The sequence below is a fragment of the Haliotis asinina genome, chromosome 7 (assembly GCF_037392515.1).
Source record: "Haliotis asinina isolate JCU_RB_2024 chromosome 7, JCU_Hal_asi_v2, whole genome shotgun sequence".
Taxonomy (NCBI): domain Eukaryota; kingdom Metazoa; phylum Mollusca; class Gastropoda; order Lepetellida; family Haliotidae; genus Haliotis; species Haliotis asinina.
In genome coordinates this window covers 51,053,407-51,068,894 of record NC_090286.1, presented here as the reverse complement: position 1 = coordinate 51,068,894, position 15,488 = coordinate 51,053,407, and the positions used below count along the sequence as shown (strand labels likewise).

The window sequence follows — 15,488 nt, the reverse complement described above, 5'->3', positions numbered from 1 at the left end:
TTTCGAACTTTGACTATAGGGCAACAATGGACAGTTACTTCAAGATGATAATTCTCATCCACGATCATGTGCAAGGTAGGGCTGTTACACCATTGTGAGATAACTTTGGGGTAAGGTGTTTTAACTGTCCTTGGCGAACAGTACACAGAATGTTTCCACTGCAGCCTGGGTTAAGGTATGAGTTAAATAGTATGAGGCAGGATAAGGATACATGCATACTTTTGTGTAACAAGAAATGTCTTGTGGAGTGAGTGAGTGAGTTTAGTTTTACGTCGCACTTAGCAATATTCCAGCTATATGGCGACGGTCTGTAAATAATCGAGTCTGGACCAGATAATCCAGTGATCAACAACATGAGCATCGATCTGCGCAATGGGGAACCGATGACATGTGTCAACCAAGTCAGCTAGTCTGACCACCCGATCCCGTTAGTCACCTCTTACGACAAGCATAGTCACCTTTTATGGCAAGCATGGGTTGCTGAAGGCCTATTCTACCCCGGGACCTTCACGGGTCTCTTGTGGACATAAGCTCCTGCGAGTGGGATGTCAGAGAGAAAATTTCCATTTTTCCATTGGTGAAATATTCATGTGATATGTGAATAAATGTAATCTCATAAATATCAAATAGTTTAAAGTATCTGGAGTTTTGGGCAAGTGTTATGTCCTGGTGCAAGCAGATACGCCTGAATGAGTACTTACAGATTTCATAACTTGATCACACATTTGTATCTGCTCTCGTATCTTCCCTAATAACTCAGCCTGAAAACAAAACACAAGTTACAAACCATGAGAACTTTCCCTACGCCCAGAGTAAAATACACAAACAAACATTACAACTTAATTCATACTATTTCCATGGGTTCTGAAACTTTTATAAATTTGGGTTTACAAACAAATGTTACATGCATGCACGCACGCACAAACAGACACACACACGCACAAACAGACACACACACTTCATTTATACAGATTACCTCTGTCTGCCATTAGCCTCATAACAAAGCAAGGTAGTTGATGATAAACAAATGAACTTATGTTAATATGACACTTCCCGTCAGTGGCTGGCAAACTGGGATGAAGCAAGTTACCTACCTTGATTTTGTCAAGCTCCTGTTGCCGATGGTTGGTTTCCACAACACACGCCTTGTATGTTGTCTCAGCCTCAGCAGCCTAAACGTAGGAAAGAAATGCAGGGTCAGTGAGTGAGCGAGTTGACTTGTATGCTGCTTCTAGTAACATTCCAGCAATACCACGGCCAAGGACAACAGAAATGGGCTTGACACATTGTACCCATGTGGGGAATGTGTGTGTGATGAGTGAACGAACGCTTGAACCACAGGACTAGCCCACAGGAGCAGGAATGCAAGGGTATAACAAAGTTGACTCAACAGTTAGTGATTTGGTTAATGGACTTACACCGGATATGTGTACATGTAGGAGATTAAACAATAAAAACACCATCCATGTGACAGTTAATTCAAATTTAGACCACTAACTGGTGTGGAGTGTAACTAAGATGGTGAGATAAGACAAGCCTGAGACACACTTTATGCATGGCATCCTCTTCTAGCTTCTTCCGCTTGTCGTGTTTGTCCGAATCTGTTTTCTGTGCCTGTTCATGAGCCTTTTCATAGTCTTGTTGACGTGCTATGTACATATGCTGGGCCTTGCGTAGACCGGTCACAGCATCTTGCTGGAATATAACAGTATGGAACAAATATGACCAGTCAGTAGCCAGGAGTGAAAGTGCTGGCATTAAGTGTTATAACATATGTGGGAGGAAAACTGGAAATGACACAGGTTTCACACAATAAAAGGAAAGCCAGACTACTTATCAAACAGTAAGGTTTTACATGTTTACTACTCTGACCTTTGTTTGGATGGGTTCATCTTATTGTCTATCATCATCATTTATAATGTGTTGGTATCCATGCAGTCCATGATCAAATCACTGATAGAGTGTAGCTAAATAACAGGGACATTTGAAAAGGCTATCCTGAACAAACATGTTATTAACTGGGTTTTGAATGTGAAGAAACAATTCCTTCATAATTTACTCGGGACATCTTGACATCCTGGCAGCAACAAGGAATGTAACTCCACAATGCCTTCTAAATAAAAGACTGCCTTAATCCTTCAATCATAAGCACTGTAAGAGAAGTGGTCAAACCAGCCCACACTGATTGTGCATTTTAACTGGGATATCCCACATGGACACATGATAAAGACATCCCACTTGGACATATGATAAGAATGCAGCATGTAATCCCAAGAGGAAGCCTAATCCCTAAAAATGCAACACAATGGAGGTCAGTTTACAAGGAATCTTGTGCTACTTACCAGTCATCCAGTCTGCATTAAACAGTTAAAGATAATATCAACAACAGTTACATCTTCCAATCACCCCATAAATATGAATCTTTCTATTGTTACTGCATAAGAAAATCTTGAATACTGTATGGAGGTAACGCTGTTTGTCTGCATATAATAAGAACTACTCCCCTACCTTTATCAAGAACTTAAAAATGTTTTAGTGAACATAGTAGGTGTAAAGGTGCTCTTTCAAAACTGTTCCGCAATTTGTTCTTTCAGATTTGGTGTGTTTCTTTCTTGTAACTTCATAGAATCATACACAGCAGCATTTGAACTTAAGTGGAAGCTGTCTAAACCGACACTCGTTGTGACTCATGAAATAATCCAGTTTAGACAGCTTGCTGGTATGTAGAACTGAGAGGGTTACATATGACACTCCCTGAGCATAGTTGTATCATGTGATTCTCTCAATTACTGCACACACTGACAAAATATTACACAAGGTAAAGATCTCACAAGACACAATGCGTAGCTGTTGGTGTTTGAAAGTTTCCCCTTATTTAACATTCCTCACGAGTGACATGTGTCAGCTCACTCATTTCATGTACCAGTATACCCCTACTGAACTAAGATTTATTTATCATTGTCAGCAACCAAGTGGTTTCATCACATGATAAATTTGTGACAATAACCATCAGGCCGACACTCATCATATTAGGCAGCACTGATAACATTATAGATGCATAATCGGATCGCTCATTTCAGGGCCAGATCCAAAATTGACAGCTGCCAGTTTGCAGAGCTTTCAAATGTTGATAAATGTATGAACCACAGATGGAATTGAGATATTATATGCCTATGCTGAAAACTTGCCAGACTGGGCATTTGCCGGTTTAGACAGCTGTACATTAGTCTATTGAGTCTGGACCAGACAATTCAGTGACTGATGTCATAAGCACTGATCCGTGCACCCTGAACACCATGACCAGCATCAACAAAGGAAGGAGCCTTACCAGCCAAACCCACTATTGTCCTCTTTTGACCAGCAAGGAATGCTGAAGACGATGTAGAACCACAAATCTTGACACTGAGCTATCCTTCAATGACAGTGATAGCAATATATAACAAGCCAACAAGCTACTCACCATTTTCTTGACCTCTCTGACCCAAATTTCTTTGACAGACTTTCTCACTTTGTCATGTTCAGCCTTCCGAGCTGCCAGAGGCTGTTCAAGGAAATAGAAAGGTTTTGCTGGTCATAAGAGCACTGTTTGTCCTAGGTATACACATTTAGATGTCATCATGACTCATGTCATGAGAGGGAGTCATAAACATGTTTTGGAGTGTCAAATAAGCATGTTTTCTGCATCCATGGTTAAAAATTTAGGAGTCATCATGACTCATGTCATGAGAGGGAGTCATGGACATGTTTTGGAGAGTAAAAAATAAGCAAGTTTTCTACATCCATAGTTCAAAATTTAGGAGTCATCACGACTCCTTGTGTCATAAGAGAGAGTCATGGACATGTTCTGGGGAGTCAGATGCGTACATTTTCAGCATCTTGGCAAACAGTTATAAGAGAAACATTTTCAAGAAGCCCTGTTTGTGTGAAAGGTGCTTTTACTGGAGCAAGTTTGATCCGTATCCCACTAAGTAACTTTATTAAGCAACCATACCTCAATAAACTTGCTTGTCTGCAGAAGTGCTTGCGTGGCCTGGCAGTTGCTGGCAAATTCTATGTCCTAGAAACACAAATGAAAGAAAGGGATAAAACAGAAAGAGACAATGAAGTTCAAATTTTCTCATTATCAAAATGGGTACCCATTAAAATAAGTGAGAGAGACTACAACCTTCTCGCACATAACAAGCAGCTGGGCTTATCCAGGGTAATAATGATCAGATTATGCACTTTGAGCAGGATATCTAGCCTGGAAAAGGTGCTGTATAAATATTCTTATTATTTTTTCATTGCTGGGTAACAAGAGCATAAATGGTTCAAAGTATGCAAAACAGCCTTCAGTTAAAGTGAGGACATAGTGATGCACACCACTTGGGTCTTTGACTTCATGAATGAGTGAGTGAGTGAGTGAGTGAGTGAGTGAGTGAGTGAGTGAGTGAGTGAGTGAGTGAGTGAGTGAGTGAGTGAGTGAGTGTATATCAATACATAATGCCTACAGAAGTGGTCAAATGTAAGATTCTATTTGTGATCACACTTCCTCTTTATGTTGCAGATGAACTATTGTTGACACACCTGTGCTAGAACTGTGCAGTAGACTGACTGTAGAGGAAGGAATCCCTGAAAATTGGAAACATTCTGTCAGTGAAAGCAATTCATATTTAACAAGGATATTAAGACACATCACAGAATAGGCAAGGTTGTTGACAACTGGTATACAGTGGAAGCTGTCAAAACCGGCATCTGTCTAGTCCAGCAAGTTGTCAACACCAGCATAAAATCTAAGTCCCTTCTTGGGCTTGTAACATTTATCATCAGCTTTACAATCCAGCACATTGTCTAAAACAGATGATTTCTTCAGTCCAAGTCAGTGCTGGATTAGACAGCTTCCACTGTACAGAGTTCAACACTACTCTGAACAATATTTCACCTAATGTAATAGTTGGAAAGCTGATAACGAAAGCCTCAGGTAAAAGCATTGGGAAAAGGTATGGTGCTGACTAGGCAAAAGGGAATCAGAGTAACTATGTCTCTGTTAACATATGATCCTGAAAAAAAGAAACAATATCTGTTTTTAGTCTGATCATGCAACCATTGATTACATGCTTTAGTGTCTACAAATAATCAAATCATAAGATTAACTTTTGTTAAAGATTTTATCAGGAAGACAAGATGGACATCCACATACCTCATCTGTTAGAACTGGCCGCATAGTTTGTGCTAACCGAGACAAATTCTTTGAATATTCACATTCTGAAACAAACACATGAGTACACTTCCAACATAATCATTATCTATTATAGGTCATTAGTTCAGTTCAATCATGGTCTTTTCAAAATCAATGAAACTCATACTGCAACAGCCACGGTTGGGACTGGCTTTAATGCAATCGTCGCTTCTTCAGAGACATGTCAATGAACATTATTTTGGACATCTCAGAACTTCCACTGTTCAAAAAACCAATGGGCAGATATTTTATAGAGAACAAAAGCACAGAAAATGGATTGGGATTAGAGTAGGGGCTGGGGCTGGGGCTGGGGCTGGGCCCACACAAAAGGCAACAATCTAAACTGGCTGAAGAACTAATTGTACTGACATCGTGATGAGCATATCTGTCTCAGCGCATGGTGACTGAGCCAAGCAGCCCTTGTTTCATGTTCCTATTGCCAAGCACTCACCTATGTGGACACAAACTTTAGGTATGGCATGGTCAAGTATAAAACTGCCAACCTTCTGTGCAATCTGAATACTAGTGTATGGGTGTCACCTCACCTAGCTGGGCTTTCTTCTCAATATATGTCATGATGTCACGGGCATACTTTGACCACGCCTTGGCTCTCTGTAGTGCAAGGTCAAGGCCAGCCTCCAGACGGACAAGGGATGAATCAATTTCCCTTGCAGACAACTGACCTATCAACATGATCAACATGGCAGGTCAAACTAACTCACAACACAAGATCATCTAAACGTTACCAGAAGCAAATCAAAGTCTTCTCATTTTTCATAAAGCAGAATTTTCTTTTACAATGAGAAGGTCTTGAATGGCATTTAGAAGTGATGCACATAAGGAGTAGTTTTTATGGATGCCAACGTATTTATTACGAGGATGCCGAATTATTTATTATAAGCAACACAACATTTCTGAGTACAGTGGAAGCTGTCTAAACCAGCACTCACTGGGACTGGAGAAATAATCTGGTTTACACAATGTGCTGGATTGAAGACCTGATGATAAACGTACAAGCCACAGACAGGACTGAGATTTTATGCCAGCGTTGACAACTTGCCAGATTGGACAGATTCTGGTTTTAAGAGCCTCCACTGTATATCCTTACATTTGATGAAGGAGTAAGGCTATACTCTAAAACGTTGTGTTCCTCATGTAACAGAAGTGGATAAATACTCTTCCTTACAATGAGTAGTTTAAAAATATGTACCATCAAAGAATAATTTATGAATTTCATGTTCTCAAAATAAACCCAATTTGACATTGTCATTCAATATTTGCAATAACATGTTTTATCAGTGTTGTAGGAAGACTAGTCTTTCTCATGATTCCTACAAAACATCTAAATACCCAGAGTTGTCTTTAGGTACACAACAAATACACCCAATAACATGACAGCTGACAACAAACTTACCAGATGATTTCCCATTAAGAGTTGATGATCCATAACGATTTTCTCTCCCCAGGGTAGTTAGGTTATCATAAGACTGAGAAAAAAAAGCCAGGTTACATTAACACTTATGTCAATTATTCAGCCAAACTTCTTATACACACATCCCAAGACAGCATCACCTGCTATCTTGCAATATATACTGGACAAAATACTTTATATTGCTATTTCATTAGAGTGTCAATAAATAAATAGATAATTATTCATAATTTCAAAATTTACATAATATCCGTCACCATTTTTGTCCAGTATATATAACAATATGGACTGAAATGGTGACAAGTTGCACAATGCTCCTTCTGTCGTCGATACCTCAGCACTCACTCTAACTATAGCATAGTACAATGTCACATACAGACAATTCAACAATAACAGACCTATGAACTGAGTAAGACTGAGTAAGTCAATGATGAGGAATACAACCATAAGGATAACAAATGCTTGTTCAATGCATCAAGAAACATTCTGATGTGGAACCAAGCTAACAGTTATCAACCTTCCAGCAAATCCTTGAAAATCCACATCACCATCACCATCCCCACGACACACAATCAACAGCTTTAATGTTCCAATTCTTATGGCATATTTGTTGCCTAACACCACATAATAATATTTCAGCTGTACGACAGTCACCAACAAGCAATAGAAACTTGAACAAACAAACTGGTTGGTTGGTAGGTTAAATGCCACACTCAACAACATTCCAGATATATGCTAGCAGTCTGTAAAGAATTGAGTCTGGACCAGACAATCCAGTGATCAACATCATGAGCATCAACTTACAAAGTTAGGATACGATATGATGCACCAACCAAGTCAGCAAGTCAGACCAGCCAGTAATGTTAGTCGCCTCTTACAACATGCACAGGTTGCTGAAAATCAATTCTAACCAAACCTTCATGGTCTAAATTAGTCTTGATTTTCTGAGCAATGTCCTACGCCATGGAGATGCTATCAGCAAAGTCACTGAGTCTGACCATTAAGTGAACCCTTCTGAACAGTACAGTTGCTGTATAAATTTTCTAACCTGGTACACCTACAAGGATGTGTCTGTGAAAAAGAATGGGACACACAGAATCTGTTCTGCTTCTTTATCACAACAGAGAAATAAGTTGGAAACCCTGGTAACAAGAGTAACGGTAAAAAACATCATATAATCATCCTAATAAATACACCATTTCTGGTTATTGGTTCCATGTATTACCCCCTAACAAGGATCCAGTTCTCACCTTTGTTCTAGCATCCACAGACAGCTCTGGTTCACCACCACCCATCAGGTACTCTGACACACTGCAGGTAAACATGGGGCATGTCACAGGAAAACACCAACATGATCAAAATACACTGGTTGTATCATTAAAACATGCAACACTTACTGACAATTTGCAAAGATAGGTAAAACTTTGTTTGCCTTTGAGAGCACAATCTTCACACTGTAAAATGAGCACAGGTCATTTTGCTTTTGTTATACCTCCAGTTGACAGAATGAGTGAGTGAGTTTAGTTTTACGCCACACTCAACAATATTCTAGCTGTATGGTGGCGGTCTGTAAATAATCGAGTCTGGACCAGACAATCCAGTGATCAACGACATGAGCATTGATCTGCACAACTGGGAACCGATGACATGTGACAACTAAGTGAGCAAGCCTGACCACCCGATGCCGTTAGTCGCCTCTTACGACAAGCATAGTTGCCTTTCATGGCAAGCATGGGTTGCTGAAGGCCTATTCGACCCTGGGACCTTCATGGGTCCCAGTTGATAGAACCAGTGGAGGAACTTGACTTTTTTGTTAATAATTGACTATATATTTTGTTCCCTACCTGCTGCTGAAGGCTAGAGCAAGCTGATCAATGGCATCACAGAAACCCTGTATCACATCTGGGTCACGTCCACTCTCGTAGTTGTGACCTAAAAGACAAATCAGAGCTGGTTCAGAACACACTCAAACTCTATATCACATAGCAGTCACACTCCACTCTCATACATGTGAACCACTGCACTAACTGTAGCAGGCTAACAATACGCAGGAAACTATTTGTCAAATAGTGGTTACATTCACTGCCGTCCACTTTCATAATTGTGATCTATGGGGAAATAATCTACTAAATAGAGAATCCTACATGAGCAAAATCTCGGTCACATACCATAGGAAGGTCACGAGTTTAGTATAATTTGTATGCAATGAGACCAAGTGTGGTATTTTATTCATCACCCAGGTCTTGCACGCATTAAATTGACAAAATAGCATGTTTTTGTTACTCATTATGGTTTCAAACCAAAATGGGTTTCACAGAGAGGTTGTGAAAGAATTGTGTACTGTAGAACACATTTCCCATGACCATCATGATGTCACACTGTAATGACGTCACTACACCATGTTGGCCCCCTTGGTAACCAACGCCATGACGCATGTTAGTTGACATTGCCTCATACAGCTGCCTTCAGTAAACTACTCCACAGCACCCCCATTTCTTGGTTTCACTCGGCTAACATCACTGATGGAAACATTGTGTTTGTTTTTCCACTAATTAAATGTCTCAGTTTGACTCAAGATTGAACAGCAACATGGCACTGTTTGCAATGTTCACACTCCCACAATGCATTTAAGTTGTAGGATGAATGAAGTCACAGTTTTGCCATGAATGAAAAAGCAGTTCCTTCACAACGTAACCTAACTGAGGAGTAATCAGTTATCCAATCAAATCATTAGAATCTCAGCTCAAGTCATTACAACACAGGTCAACGCAATAAGACACATGTGTGATATACAAGATTAGTATGCAACTACCTGTAAGTTGACCACATGATATAATAACTGCAGAACATTTTATTAAAAAACAACAAATTTCTGATCTATACAGGTTCCAAAGAATCAGTGACTAACTACTGGGCTACCCCACAGCCGCGAGCCATCCGGGAGTTCCCATTGTGGAGTTTCCTTCAGGAACTTCAACTTTCAGAACATTCAGGTGATCGCCCTTCTGCACTGACACCATCTGGCAATGACATCCATAAATAATTCCATTTGACAATACCTACCTTTTATTTTTCCAATGAGTGTTCCTGCGGATGAGAAGAGATCCGTAGAGTGGAGAGCTGGATACCGATTGAGGACATTCTTTAGGATACAAATGACCTCCCCAAGACGTTCATGTGCCAGCACATGGGCCTCATCAGCTGTGTCTACAACAGAGGGAGTGAGTGAGTGAGTTGGGTTTGAAGCAGTTTTCCCAGTGTTTCTGTAATCCGGTATGTACGAGAGTTTGACCAGTTATTTTAAACGATGTTGGTCTTTGAAAAATATTGACAAATATTGACAAATATTGAAAAATATTACATTTCCATAATGAGGTGTCAAATTTGAAAAAGCAGTTTTAGAAAACCTGAGGCTAAAAATAGCCACATTCTGATATCCTCTACATTTCTGATTGGTTGCTAGGATGCAAGGTCACGAGCACAATAAAAAGCTGTGAAATATTGTACCTGTCCCAGAAGTGAATGCAGTCTTCAGTTTTGCCAAAGCATCAGAAAAGCTTTTAACATCAGTAGTTAGAGCTATAATGTCATCTTGGTCTACGATCACAGCACTACCATCGTCATTATTTATGCTACCAAGGGAAGTGCTCTTCAAGACTTTCTGTTGTCCTGGGGCAGTGGGTTGGAGGAAGCCTGCCCCACCCACTTGCCCCTCACCCAGGTCAATCTCTAGCCCTCCAGAATATACAGATTCCTGCAAAATATTAAGTCAATCATCATAATTGTGCATATTTTCACAGATAACAACTGTTAACAAATCTACAATATCTATTTCTCAATAACTGACATCCTCCAAAGAAGTCCTCCAAAGCATTTATGGGAGTGGGACAGTCACATTCTGCCATTACATCACACATCAACCGCAGCTGATCAAATAATACAAAATGCTGTGTCACATATCATAATTATGTACATTTTGTAACTAATCTTGTGAGACAAGTCTACTTTGAAAAACATTAACTGAATAGTGAAATACAATCCATTTGCTATTAATAAATTAGCACTAACTTGATTCTCATAATGTATATATGAATCATGATATACCAGCACATCTACTAGGATTTCTCACATCAGACTTTATCCTTTAACTACAATTTCAAAATAAAACTGATGATCTCCTTGGTTTGTAAGAAACTTCTGACAATGTATGCATGGAATCAATTGATATTTGTTTCTCAAAAGGAAGAGGCATGAGTTGAACCAAACTATTCATTGGTGTATTCCGGATTAGTAGTTTACGTGCACTATAACCATGATGGTGGCTATCTTCAGGAGGGAATAATTTCACTTTTGCCACAAGTAGCAGACTAACAGGCCTGTCAAAGCACAGTCTAGTACTTCTACACTGTTGTGTGGAGAGCTGGAACTATGATGGGGAACAATGTGAACAACAGCAGGTCATAGACTACACTGTTGTGTGGAGAGCTGGAACTATGATGGGGAACAATGTGAACAACAGCAGGTCATAGACTACACTGTTGTGTGGAGAGCTGGAACTATGATGGGGAACAATGTGAACAACAGCAGGTCATAGACTACACTGTTGTGTGGAGAGCTGGAACTATGATGGGGAATAATGTGAACAACAGCAGGTCATAGACTCAATGGGAGGTACCCATCCCTTTCACTGTCAAGGCATACCACTGCACACCCAGGCATGCTTCATGATTCACGGTTGTAAATAGCAGTGACTCACACATTAAGGAATCACACATCCAAACAATGGAGGTGCACAATAACCAAGGGCAGCAGTCGTCAAGGTCATAACAAGAAACATAAAGTTTGGGAGAGAGGAATCAAAATGACACTTTCCATTCTAATGAGTGAGAATGGTTTTACACCTTTTTTAGCAATATTCCACCAATATCACTGGGGAGAACAGACATAGCCTTCACACACTGTATCCATGTGAAGAATCAAACTCATGTCTTCAGCTAGGGCTAGGGCTAATCTGCCTTGGAAAGTCTAAGAGTAAGACTTCCTTCTTCACTATTTCATTTCCTGACTACTTATTCAAAATCAAAACAATAGCATGACTGGACAGAGGAGAGTAATTAATCTAATCCCTCTAATCATAACTGAACTGCCACAAATTTTATTGACACATTTAGTGGATGCTTGGATGATTATTACATTACAAATTAAATACCATAGATGCACTTACAAATCTTAATGAGTCTTAATCTAAGTATCTGAATAATAACGTTATTGTAGTATTGGTGGTGATATGTTTACTTTCTAAAATACATTTATTAAACAATGTATATAGCTTTTACACCAACACACCCACCCACCAACAGCCATCCACCAACACCCACACACACACTGTAGACATAGCTTACATAAATTGCATGTATGCAAATTATGCACAGTCATTAAGTTTTTAGTGTCCTTTAAAAGCAAAAGCACTACTGTGGGTCTCTTTACAAACAGTATGGAATGTATAGTTATGAAATACTAATAGTACTTTAAATCATTAATACTGCTAAAATACTGAATGCATATGTGTCAGTTATCATCCATTTCATAAACATAATCATTCAACATCAGCATTTTTTAGCCTTTAATCCTAAAACATGTAATTTGTAAACACAGAATACTGAATAATGCATTGGATGAGAATTAATCAGAAAGATTACTGATACCTTGAAACGAAACATAGTTATCGCAATACAAGAGACATTATCTGCCATAATTTGACATAAATGAAGTCATGGTTGTTGACATTTCATATTTGTAGGCAGGTAATGTCTCTTCATAGAGGATATCATAGGCTGATCTGCAATACTGATCTGTTCATGGAAAAGTAATCTGTATTTCCAAATAATAATTTATGAATCAACAAAATTTAAGATTTGTTTCATCGGATCTTTGCACTAAACAAGTAAAAACATGGGCTGCTGTTTATGAAATCACTGAATGTTAGTGCAGGCAGAATAAATATTAAGCTGAGTGTTATTACCAATTATGAACAATCATACAAGAAAATAACACACAATACTCTGAATACAGCACCTAATCAAACATGCCAGAAAATACTCTTTTTTGTCATATCTATAACCTACTATTGTGCAAGGCACAGTTTTGTAAACATATGAACTAATTTTGTTCTCTGTTTCTTGATTTCTCAAGTATTTTTCAATAAAAAACCACCTTTGTCAGGTTCCTGAGTGTAAAGGGTGCATCTTATGGTAAATTTGTGTGGACGGTTTTCCAAACCACTTTCACTGACATATGATACAAAACTGCAATGGAGTATCATCCTGCACAATTTAATTGATGAGTGTTCCTTTTGCTTTATTGTTGAAATCTTAATGTACATGCAATTAAGCTGAACAGTTTGAATTTTCTGTCTAAATATTTTCAGGAATCAACCAACCAAACGACATGTGATTGACATTTCTGGTCACATTCCATCATATGATTAACACTGGGAGCACTTGGCAGGCTGGCATTAACATGATCAAAATATTTTTCATGTTGGATGACAACATCACAATTCTACTTAATCTGTCTCTGACAGATGAACAACGAAGGGAGACATCTAAAAAATCTATCTCGAAATCAAACGTTCAAATTTTTCTGTCTGAGAACGCCTCTTCAAGCTACGCCACAGCATCATAATGTCTAGACAAATAACAAAAATATACGCATATTCTTATCAATATTTGAAGTGCGAGCGTTTATTCTCGTGAAATTCCAAACTTTCTTGGATGTACAAAACTTTTCAGAAACTTTGTAAACTTCACGAGCATGCGATTCTTCTTATCTTCCTTGTTATGATGCAGTTGGTATATCAGAACAAGTAACCGCAATGGCTAACAGATCTACAGGCTTAGCATAGACATAAAATACTTGCAGACAAAGTTTTTATTTGATTGTTACCTGTTGCTGGTCAGGTCGACCTTCTGAGTCGGTAAACTTTTTGCGAAGGGATTTCCCAATGTTTTTCGCCAGTTTTCGCCCTTTAGACGACATGTCTGTGAGTTATCCTGTACAACAATCATGGCACAGGCGAATAATATGCAAATAACTGTCCAAACATTTTATGCACATCATTTCACTAACTTTTCTCACATATTGACAACATTCTTTCCATCTACTTGCATTTCCGCCATGTTCCTGGTGTAAATATATCACATATTCGCAACAACTAATAAGAACATGCACATTTCAAGGCGTCTGCTGAACGATAAACAAATTCTGGATGATCGTTGAAGATATTTCAGCATTCCTTTCATCGGATAAACCCCATAAACAAATATTTAATTCATGGATACTCTGATGATCCATACATTTCTCGTTTAAGCTTTCTGACAACCACCAGCCATATGTCCAATTATGCACAAACAAAACACTATGGTTTTTCTTCGTTTTTTTTTCAAACAATGCTTTTGTAAGTATGTATAATATGAAGGTTGTTGTGCCTTATAATCAACCCAACTAATATCTCTCCAGGGGAGCTAGTGCCTTTTGTACCCCCAGCGACATTTTACCCATACGTTTCTGTGACTATGTGCCATAACTAGTGTGCTGTTTTGTATGCATCACGTTTCCCCTCAATTTTCATAATAGTTTCAAATATGCAGGTATATATATTGAGTCATGAAGCAATACATCAATATGATTGGTTGAAATATATCGATAAGCGACGGTCTGCCACGATTATTGATGACGACCCTGTTGTTTTATGCCAGTTAATGATATTTAGCGCACCCCTGTACAACAAACACACTAGGGAAATTGACAGAAGCTCTCAAATTGCCACAATTAACAGCCAGCGATTTACAAGCATGGACCACCAAAGATCTGTGCCGGAATATTGCTAAAACATTGCAGAGTGCGGTGGTAAATAGCAAACAATTAGATTTTCGTAAATAATGACGAGGATGCAAATTGTTTTGTATACAAAATCGAAATTTTATGAGTATCACTAGATGTTAGATAAACTGAGCATAGTTTAATAAAACGTTATTTAAACTATCTTAATAACATACAACAAAAATGAGGTCCTGATAATGCGTCAGAATCATAACATATCACATACTGTACACCTACATGGGCTGTGTTCGATATATTTGTGTAATGGGAGGGTTAACTTTTTAGTAGAGAGTAGGTTTATTGGGAAAGGGATAGGCTCGGCTATAACTAATATATGGAAATATTGATTTTATTGCTTGTTGATTGTATTTTTTTGGAGCTGGTCCTGCTGACCTAAGGACCCCAAAACAGGATAGTTCTGTACATTTGTTTCAGTGTCTACATGGCAGACCCATGAACCCACACAGTGAGCTTCACCAGTAAAAATAACTTACGCGTAAAAATAACACAGAAAACAAAAAAAAAGACAACAACAAAACAATTTTGATTGAAGGGCAATGCAGCATGCATATCACGTATAGCACTGGCAGTTAGGCATTACATGGCTGAAGAGGCGGCAGTTAGAATAAACAAATAGGCGTGTATTTCAGTGAACATTCAACGCCCTTTGTAGGGAAGTACATTTACTGAGCTGTATTGTTACTTTAGCTGACAATACATTTCCCTACCCACTCGTAATTTCAACAGTTCTAGGAAAGATATTTCGTCAGGCTCTTATCCCTTCCTTGAGTTAACTGTGTAGTGTATGGTATTGGACTGATTGTTGGTTTCCGGTTACTTAGATTTAGACATGAATTATCTTTTTAATTGTCAGAATGCACACACTTTTACAATACTTAGCCATGAACAAAAATCGGATGTGCATTATTGAAGTCAGTTTTGTTCACAAAATGACATTTG

General features: G+C 38.7%; 1 protein-coding gene across 1 annotated transcript in view; it reads right to left on the bottom strand.

Moving 5' to 3' along the window:
- The window catches only part of LOC137292157 (rho GTPase-activating protein 45-like), a 44,684-nt gene extending 30,832 nt beyond the window's left edge, over positions 1 to 13,852 (bottom strand). Inside the window, exons 1-14 of the mRNA XM_067823705.1 lie at positions 13,593 to 13,852; positions 10,155 to 10,401; positions 9,711 to 9,854; positions 8,492 to 8,579; positions 7,898 to 7,958; positions 6,633 to 6,705; positions 5,764 to 5,901; positions 5,180 to 5,244; positions 4,567 to 4,611; positions 3,992 to 4,057; positions 3,461 to 3,541; positions 1,549 to 1,695; positions 1,095 to 1,172; positions 702 to 761 (exon numbers count right to left, since the gene is read on the bottom strand). Of these exons, the coding sequence (XP_067679806.1) occupies positions 702 to 761; positions 1,095 to 1,172; positions 1,549 to 1,695; positions 3,461 to 3,541; positions 3,992 to 4,057; positions 4,567 to 4,611; positions 5,180 to 5,244; positions 5,764 to 5,901; positions 6,633 to 6,705; positions 7,898 to 7,958; positions 8,492 to 8,579; positions 9,711 to 9,854; positions 10,155 to 10,401; positions 13,593 to 13,685 (1,386 nt within the window). The 5' untranslated portion in view covers positions 13,686 to 13,852. The remainder of the gene's footprint in view (positions 1 to 701; positions 762 to 1,094; positions 1,173 to 1,548; positions 1,696 to 3,460; positions 3,542 to 3,991; positions 4,058 to 4,566; positions 4,612 to 5,179; positions 5,245 to 5,763; positions 5,902 to 6,632; positions 6,706 to 7,897; positions 7,959 to 8,491; positions 8,580 to 9,710; positions 9,855 to 10,154; positions 10,402 to 13,592) is intronic.
- Between the last annotated feature and the right edge of the window lie 1,636 nt (positions 13,853 to 15,488).